Source organism: Dromaius novaehollandiae, chromosome 14 (genome assembly GCF_036370855.1).
Source record: "Dromaius novaehollandiae isolate bDroNov1 chromosome 14, bDroNov1.hap1, whole genome shotgun sequence".
In the NCBI taxonomy this organism is placed as follows: Eukaryota; Metazoa; Chordata; class Aves; order Casuariiformes; family Dromaiidae; genus Dromaius; species Dromaius novaehollandiae.
Genome location: NC_088111.1, coordinates 18,043,352 through 18,051,853, shown reverse-complemented (window position 1 = coordinate 18,051,853; position 8,502 = coordinate 18,043,352). Strand labels below are relative to the sequence as shown.

The 8,502-nt window shown below is 61.2% G+C and overlaps 1 protein-coding gene across 1 annotated transcript; it reads left to right on the top strand.

The window, feature by feature from the left end:
- Positions 1-412: 412 nt before the first annotated feature.
- Positions 413-7,886, top strand: LOC112986905 (glucagon receptor-like). Its single transcript, XM_026106477.2, has 13 exons — positions 413-560; positions 875-971; positions 1,351-1,458; positions 1,830-1,951; positions 2,064-2,170; positions 2,308-2,464; positions 2,552-2,711; positions 2,810-2,870; positions 3,084-3,153; positions 3,804-3,892; positions 4,115-4,253; positions 4,897-4,938; positions 5,625-7,886. Exons 1-13 carry the CDS (start codon positions 483-485, stop codon positions 5,694-5,696), a joined length of 1,302 nt encoding a protein of 433 aa, XP_025962262.2. The 5' UTR covers positions 413-482; the 3' UTR covers positions 5,697-7,886.
- Positions 7,887-8,502: the final 616 nt, after the last annotated feature.

Genomic DNA, 8,502 nt, shown 5'->3' with positions numbered 1-8,502 from the left:
TACTGGCTCCTTCCAGAGCTCGCGTCCTTCCCACGCTGCTGCCCGCCTGCCCCCAGCTCCGGGCACCCTCTGCTTCTCTGCGCCCTGTGCTTGGCCCTTCTGGTTCCCACCGGTGTCTGAGCACAGAAAGTCACCGTGCCACCGCCTCCAGGAGCACCTTGACAAGCCCCAAAGCTGCCCTGTGACGATCTCTGCAGTTTGTCCCAGTCTCCTGCCTGCGCGGGGGCTCAACCGTGGCCAGAGAAGGGCCTTGCCGGCCTGTGCCACGTTGGGGTTCGCGCTGCGGTGCTGCCTTGGTTCTCCTCCTCCGCCTTCGGGAGCGCATCTCCCTGGCCCACGCGCGCAGGGGCGAGCCGGCGGCGAGCCCACGCCGTCCTCAAGTTGCTGCCCTCATGTCTCTCGCTCAGGACCGGGGTCCCTGGCTCGGCTTGGAGACGCGCTGCGGTGCCGGGAGCACCAGCCGCCGGCCGGTGGGGACAACCATGAGGGACGCGCCTGTCTGCGGGTACCGCCGGAGGCTCGTCCACCTCGCCTGGATGTGCCTCTTCTCCTCCGTGCCGGTAAGGGCGCAGGGCTGGGGCGGGCCGGCAGGGCGGTGGGGCTGGCACTAGCCGCCGTGCTTCCCTGCCTGCGCCCAGGGGATCCAGCCTGCCGCAGCCGCGCTGGGCGAGGGGGCCTCATCCGGTGGCCTCAGCACCACTGGATGGACGGGACCCAGGGCTGAGCGCCTTGGCCCGCTCCTGGCGCTGCCGTCCCCTGGGAGGGGGGCACCAGCCCGGGCTGGCGAGCACAGTCTTGCTGGGGGCAGGGGGTATGCGGCCCCCCAGGCCCTGGCGGGCAGCAGGATGCACTAAGTCCAGCTCTGGGCTTGCAGCACAGCGGAGCCAAGGTGCTGGAGAGGACCTTTGAGGAGTGGATGCGGTACCGCGACGAGTGCCTGAGGAGGATGGCGAGTGAGCCGTACCCGGCAGGTAGGGCTCCTGCGACCCTCGGAGGCGGCTGCCCGGCTCGGCGGCTGCGGGACGGCCGGGGGTGGAGCGCGGGAACCCGGGCACCTCTGTGCCGGGGGTTTCTGTCCGTGAGCACTTGCAGACACCAAACCCGGCAGAGCAGACCCCTCGCCAGGCCTAGCGCTGCAGGTACCCCTGCACCAGCCAGATCCCGGCTGAGAAGAGACGGTCTGGGCTGCTGGGGGGCAGAGGGGCTCTTTCCCCTTCATACGTCCCTGCTGTTCCGCGGCACGTCTGCTGCCACGGCCGGGGATGGCTCGGGGGCTGGACGGGGCTGTGCCGTGCACGTGCGACTGTCTGCTTTTCCCAGGGCTCTGAGCTTTGTCTTTGCCTTTGGAAGGGCTTTTCTGCAACCGGACCTTTGACATGTATGCCTGCTGGCCGGACGGGAGCCCCGGCACCGCCGTCAACGTCTCCTGCCCTTTCTACCTGCCCTGGTTTGAGAAAGGTGATGACGACCCTCTTCCATCCTGCACCCGCAGGAGAAACGGGGACCCAGGGCTGGGCTGACCGGGAGCCTGAAGTGCGTCGGGTCGGGAGAGGCTCTCGGGTGCCTTCCCTTCCTCCCGCTGCGAGGAGGAGGAAGGGGGACAGGGGCAGACGTAGCTGTAAGGGGACATCCATGGCACGTGTAGGACGGAGCTGAGCCAGCCTGGCAGCCAGCCCGGCCCGTGCCCTATGGCGTGTGCCGGCAGGCCGCGAGCCGTCCCACGGGGCCGGGAGCAGGAGAGCAGAGGGTGACCCCGCCGTCGCGGGGGGGGATGTCTTGCGGGGGGCACGTGAGCCTGAAGGGGCCGGGGCCGTGTTTTGTGTCCGCAGTGAAACACGGGCAGGTGAGCCGCAGGTGCGGGCCGGACGGGCAGTGGGTGACGGTGAACGGCAGCCAGCCTTGGCGGGACTACTCGCAGTGCGAGGAGGAGATGGAGTCCACCATCGAGGAGGTGGGCTTCCCCTCGCCGCTCAGCGGCAACCCAGCAGCCGTGGTGGGAGCCGGGGTGGGATGGCGACGCTCGGGGAGGCGGCTGGGCTCAGCAGTGCCGTGCTCGCGTGCAGGAGGGCGCCCGCAGGCTGATGGTGAGCTTCAAAGTGCTCTACACCGTGGGGTATTCGCTGTCGCTGCTGACCCTCGTCTCGGCCCTGCTCGTCCTCACCGTCTTCAGGTAGGGAGCACCGCGGCGGGACGCCCGTGTGCTGTGGCAGGGAAGGGGCCGGTGCCGGGGGCACCCCGGCAGGCGCGTGGCCCCCTCCATCCCCGCGGCCAGCAGCGGAGGCCCCCCGACGCCCTTGCTGTCCGCAGGAAGCTCCGCTGCACCAGGAACTACATCCACGCCAACCTCTTCGCCTCCTTCGGGCTGCGGGCCACCTCGGTGATCGTCAAGGACGCGCTGCTGGAGAAGCGCTGGGGCATGGAGGTGGCGCGGGTGGCCGACTGGGAGGCCTTGCTGAGCAACGAGGCAAGCGCCGGGGCGGCGGCGGGCACCCGGGAGCGGGCACGGTCCCCGCGGGCAGCGTGCCGCCTCACGGCCGCGTCCTCTCCGCAGGCGGCGATCGGCTGCCGGGCGGCGCAGGTGGTGATGCAGTACTGCATCCTGGCCAACCACTACTGGTTCCTGGTGGAAGCCGTCTACCTGTACAAGCTGCTGATCGGCGCCGTCTTCTCCGAGAGGAACTACTACAGGCTCTACCTCTACCTGGGCTGGGGTAGGGGCCACCCGGGCGGGGGGGCCCCCGCGGCGGGCGGGCGGGCTGCTCGGCTCAGGCGGGCGCTTGGTTTTCACAGGGTTTGCTGTGACTTGCAGGCACTCCCGTGGTGTTCGTGGTGCCCTGGATGGCCGCCAAGTACCTGAAGGAAAACGCCGAGTGAGTGGGGAGGGACGCGGGTCCCCAGGGCCGGGTGTCCGCTGGGGCTGGGCGCTCACGGACGGGGACCGAGGCTGCTGCGGGGGCCGGAGCCGGTTGCACGCCGCAGCAACGCCGCGCTGGTCCCGTAGCCCACCTCGCCGGGGCTGGCACGCTCGACGGGGCTCCATCCTGCTCGCGGCCCGGCGTCACCGCGGTGCTCTCCCTGCCCAGGTGCTGGGCGCTGAACGAGAACATGGCCTACTGGTGGATCATCCGCATCCCCATCCTGCTGGCGTCCCTGGTAAGGAGGGCGCGGGTGTCTCTTTGCCATCTCGAGCGCATCCCATGGCTTTTTGGAGAACAACAGTTTGCCCCCCAGCTCATGGCCCTGCACAGGGCCACGATCCATGGGGGCCATTTCTGGTGCTGGAGAGTGGCTGCCAGCAACCAGTCCTGCCCCTGCCCGGCTCCCCCTTGGAGAAGCATCGCCATCCTGGTGCCCACTGCACAATGGGGCCACCTCAAAGGCGCTGTGCTAATTGCCTTCCTTTTTTTTTGTGCACAAAACTGCTAACCATCCCTCTTGTAACCTCAGGGACATGGAGAAAAGGAGGGCTGCAGGCCCCCCGGGTCGGCGCAGAGGGGCATGTCTGTGCTCAGCCAGGGAGAAGGGGCCTGGATGCAGCCCCTGCTGCTTCCCGGCCTGGACTGGGGCTGGGGGACAGGCCCTAGGGCCCCAGTGCTGTTGGGCTGTGCAGCTGGCCATGGGTGTCCGTGAGTTTGGGCAGCTCGCCTTTGCCGGTGGGTGGGCACACCTGCCTCCCCCCCCCCGAGCACAGCAGCCCCCAGCCCCTCGAGGGGTGCCAGGGATGGGCTGCGAGGTGGGGGCATGCTGGGGTAGGGGTGCCCCCCCACCCAGGGCACTCCTGTGCTAGCACCGTCTCCCGCCAGATCAACCTGCTGATCTTCATGAGGATCCTCAAGGTGATCCTGGCCAAACTCCGTGCCAACCAGAAGGGCTATGCGGACTATAAGCTGCGGTGAGCTTGAGGGGAGGAAGGGGACTGCTCTCTATGCCATGCCACCCTCCACACTGCCATCTCTTCCAGGGCCACACGCTGCTCCTCAGTCCTGTAATGTCATTAAATGACCATCCTGATATTAATTAATGGGCTGTCCCTGCTCAGCTCTGAGGTGCACTTTGCAAGCATGCCCCAACCATTTCGTACTCACAGCTCTAGGGCCCCCTTCTACTCTTTCAGGCTGGCCAAAGCCACACTGACCCTCATCCCCCTCTTCGGGATCCACGAGGTGGTCTTCATCTTCGCCACTGATGAGCAAACCACAGGCGTCCTGCGCTACATCAAGGTGTTCTTCACCCTCTTCCTCAACTCCTTCCAGGTGAGGCAGGAAGGTGAGCTGTGCAGCAGCACATGGCCCGCACAGGGAGGAGAGGCCCCTTTTTTCTGCCCAGTGCCAGCCTGGTGGTGCCCACCACTGCCCCTCATCTGGGCTGTGTCCCTGGCCTGGGGAGTCAGTGCCATGCCAGCTCCAGGCTGCATGCACCCACAGCATTCACGTCACCCTCCTGCAGCCCAGCAAAGGGAGCATGACCCAGGCTGTGGTCCTGGCTTACGCTCCCAGCTCCAGCCTACCTGAGCCAGTGGTAGGAGAACACAGGTCCTGACCATGCTTGCAGCCTACTCAGGCACTATGGAGCAAAAACCCTGCCACACACTGGCCCCTAGCTGAGCTCCAAGAGTGGGGGGGGTCACCAGTTGGGCAGCCCTATGGCCAGCAGCAAAACCGGTGGCACTGTCACCATCTGCTTAATGACAAGGGAGAAGCTGATGCGTACATGCCTGCTGCACCATGCCCAGGATGTTCTCCGGGCTGGTGTGGGCAGCAAAGGCAGGGTGACCTGCACCCAGAAATGGCCTCATGAGACAAAACGCACTGCAGCTCCCAGGGCCGCTGAATGCACCAGCCAGGGAGAGACCGGTGGTGGTGTCAGTCTCATTCTGTGCTCTTGTTCTCTCCCCAGGGCTTCCTGGTGGCAGTGCTGTATTGCTTTGCCAATAAAGAGGTATGTACCACCTCTGCTAGCTTTGCCTTACAGCCCACCCACTTCTGCCTAGAGTTGGTGCTCCCTCCCTTGACCTACAGCAGGGCGCTAACTGCATAACACAGCCACAGCCGGGGTGAGAGGTACCCAGTCTCACGTCCCAGCCTCTCCTCGGCCATGGCGTGGCCGGGTCTGGAACCAATCACTGCATGAGTGCAAAAATGCTGCAGGATGCTTATGGCTCTTCCTTCCCCTAACATGAGGCAGGATGACCTCAGAGATGGCCAGGCCCAGGCAGCGTCAGCAAGCTGTGCTGTGTGTTCAGCCCAGCCGCCGCTGGAGGTTGCATGCCTGTACTGAGCATGACCCATTTTGCCACAGCATTAGTTTAGGGTGCCAGAAGCCAGTAAACCCAAAGATGGGAGGTTTCTTTGCGCCTTGACTTTATTGCCATTTTGTGCTGGGAACTGGGCTAGGCTTGTGTCCTGTCAGCCACAGGCTTTGCAAACTTGCCTCTTGTGCCGACTGGTTTGTGGGGAGGGAAGATGTTCCTTCAGAGCACGCAGGCCCAGCTTGGCCCCAGAACATCCCTAATGTCCCACAGGGCCCTGACCTTAGCCTTACCTGTGCCTACAGCAGCAGGTAGGAAGTGCGACAGGGCACTACTGCCAGGGAAAAGCCTCTGTGGCATCTCATCTCCTTGCCAGGTAAAGTCAGAAATGAAGAAGAAGTGGCAGCTCTGGAAGCTCGACCACCCAGCGCTCTGCTGCGCCCAGTGATGGCAGCACAACGCGGCTGTGGCGACCTGCCCCAGAAAGCCAGAGGACACGGGGGCTGCAAGTGTCACGACCACCAAGGTGGGAGCTGCGCTGAACCTGGCTCTGGTACTGCACCTCTGTTGTCTGCGGAGGAGCACGCTGGGAGCCTATGTCCCAGCTGCGCCAAGGACCTGGAAGCAGGGCACAAGCCCTAAAGGAAACTGCAGCAGCATGCATCAGGAACGGCTGGGAGCAGTTTCCAAAGCTGTGCTGCATCCAAGAGCAGTGGAGCTGCCCGAGGAAGATTCCCTCCAGGGCTGAGACAGACATGCTTGGCTCTTACAAGACATTGCCATCTCCTCAGAAGAACCTCACCTTGCTTGGGCTTCAGTGCAGAGCAGGTAGGCTGCGTGGGGGAGGCCAGCCTGCTCATTTCTACCACTGCCTGACCTGACTGTACAGCACCACGAACTACCTCTGTTGGCACCCGCCAGCCCTGCACACAGGAACCGCCTCCCCATCAGCACTGATGCCTTGGGCAGCTGCAGGAGTGGGGTCACAGCAGCTAGAGACAGAGCCTGGCCCTCAGCAGGGAGACATTGCGATGCTGCTTGGCCCTGACATTCCTGCACAGCATCTGCTGCCACCGTTCTGGTTAACAAGCATCTCTCGCTGCCACTGTATTCAAAGCTGGAGAGCTGAAATGCCCTGAGCTGTGCCAAGCAATGCTGCAATCCAGGGCATCACATTCCTGCTCTCCTTGCCCTAAGACAAAAACCACAGTGCTAATGCCCTGTGAACTGTCTGTCCCAGAGGCCTCCTGCAAAGCTCCTCCTTCATAGGAGGGTGCACCTTCTCACCACCCTCATAACTGACACAGAACACAGCCTCCCTCAACATCTGCCTCCCTCCTTCTCTCACCACCCTCCAGCTGCCCCAAACACCAGATTTCCTCCATTCTCTGAGCTCCTCCTACAGCAGAGCCACCTCAGAGCCTCCATTTGCAGTGAGCAGAACCAGCGGAGTAGGCAAGCATGTACGTTACTGCAGCATTCGAGCGCTTTGTATTTATTCTCATAGCACCCCTTTAAGCAAGAGCAGCACTGCTTCCTCTTTGGCAGCAGGGGAAAACCACAAGAAGGGAGGCTGAAGGACTCCAAAGCACCAGCCTACAGCAGAGCTAGGAACTGAGCCTTGACCTCAATGAGTGCTAGGCTCAGTATCTTAACCCTCTCTTCCTTCCAGAACTGAAGTCCTGCACTGGAAACATCTTTGGCTTGGGAACTGTTTTGCTGACAAAAGACTGGGCACTTCTAGTCGCAGCTGTGCAACAGATGTTTTAAGATGTTTTCTTTCTGTAGGACAACGCATTAGCTGCACACCCTTGTCGAGTGTACCCCAGAAATTCCAGAACCTGTTCCTTTCTTAGCTCTTCTCAGCAAATCCACCGATCCTGAGAGGCGGACACTGCAGAGACAGCTGCTCACGAGGAGTGCACGTTGCAGAGCCTAATGGGAGCAGCTTGTCTATATTGCCCTGGCACCCTGTGGTATCCTGGCTGCCAGGCTGCAAAAGGGCTCCTGACATCCCCACACAAAGCATCAAAATCAGAGACGAGCCAGCAGCAAGCAATACTCCCCAGTGAGTATGGCTCAGAGCATCGACATGTCTCTCTCCCTTTGGAAGTGAAGCATCTGTGCGGTTCAAGCACTGATGTTCACTTGCATCTGGCTTCTGCCAGAGAACAGCGGCAGGCAGAGCTACCCCGTGGGACCGATTCTGGTGCTCTCCCATAAAAGCCAAAAGTGCAGCAGCAGATGCCAGCGATGTCCAAGCCCCCTTGCTCTTACCTTCAGTAGCAGCACGCTTCTGAGACTGCAGTCCATATCATTTACTTTACCTCGCAAGAAGGGCCACACCTCCATCAGGAGGGTGAAAGCAGCTCTGACTCTCCATTACACAGAATTGGATACAGGTAGTTCTCCAGCTCCAGACAAGCTGCCCACACAGAGGGAAAGCATCTTGTGGTGTCTTAAGGAGAGCTGCCTTGAGCACAGGAAGGAAAGGAGCCATGCCAGGCTCAGCTGCAACTGGGTTCAAGGCTGGAGAGCAAGTCCTGCAGGAGTTCTTTCCCGGATAGATATAACCCCTGTGAGACCATTTTGCACATTAACTCTTCTCAGATGTAAATAAATGTTTATTTTTCAGCAAATGGAGCATGCCACTTCTGTCTGCTCTGAGGGAGGGAAACAGCTCTCAGGCAGTGAGGTAGAGGCAGCAGCATATGCAAGGGCACTGATACTCACTCTGCCACGTAAGTACACGCACTCCCAGTTATAGGAGTATCAAACCCAGAGCCCCTGACTCAAAGTAGAACACAGTTCTATTCTCTAGGAATAGATTTCAGTTTACACAACAAGGAGGTAAGTGGCAAAATAAAACCCTTATATGATAGCGATAAATAATACAAACAGCTACCCAAATCACACGTCAGGCTGAGCCATCTACAAAACAAGCAAGCAGATAGTTTCTCCTGGATAGGAGTTGGATTGCTCTCTGGATGCTCCTCTGCTGTTTGCTGGCTGCTGCAAGCTCCAGCATCCTACTATCAGCATGTGTTTGGGGGTGCTGCTACAGGATTTGATGCCAAACCTGTTAGAAGCCACATTGCCTTGGGAGGAGAAAGCTGGCCCTCTTCCTGAAATTACAATTAATCCCCTTGATGAGCACTGGCCTCTGTGCTTCCACATGCTCCTCTCTGAAGCGCTGCTCAGTGCAAGATGAAGCTAATGAGAAGAGGCAGGTAACAGTTCTCAACTCCAAGGAC

Coding starts and splice junctions, on each gene's coding strand:
- LOC112986905 (XM_026106477.2), top strand. CDS start 483: ATGAGGGACGCGCCTGTCTGCGGGTACCGCCGGAGGCTCGTCCACCTC. Junction 561..874: donor GCCTCTTCTCCTCCGTGCCG/GTAAGGGCGCAG, acceptor CTGGGCTTGCAG/CACAGCGGAGCCAAGGTGCT. Junction 1,952..2,063: donor TGGAGTCCACCATCGAGGAG/GTGGGCTTCCCC, acceptor GCTCGCGTGCAG/GAGGGCGCCCGCAGGCTGAT.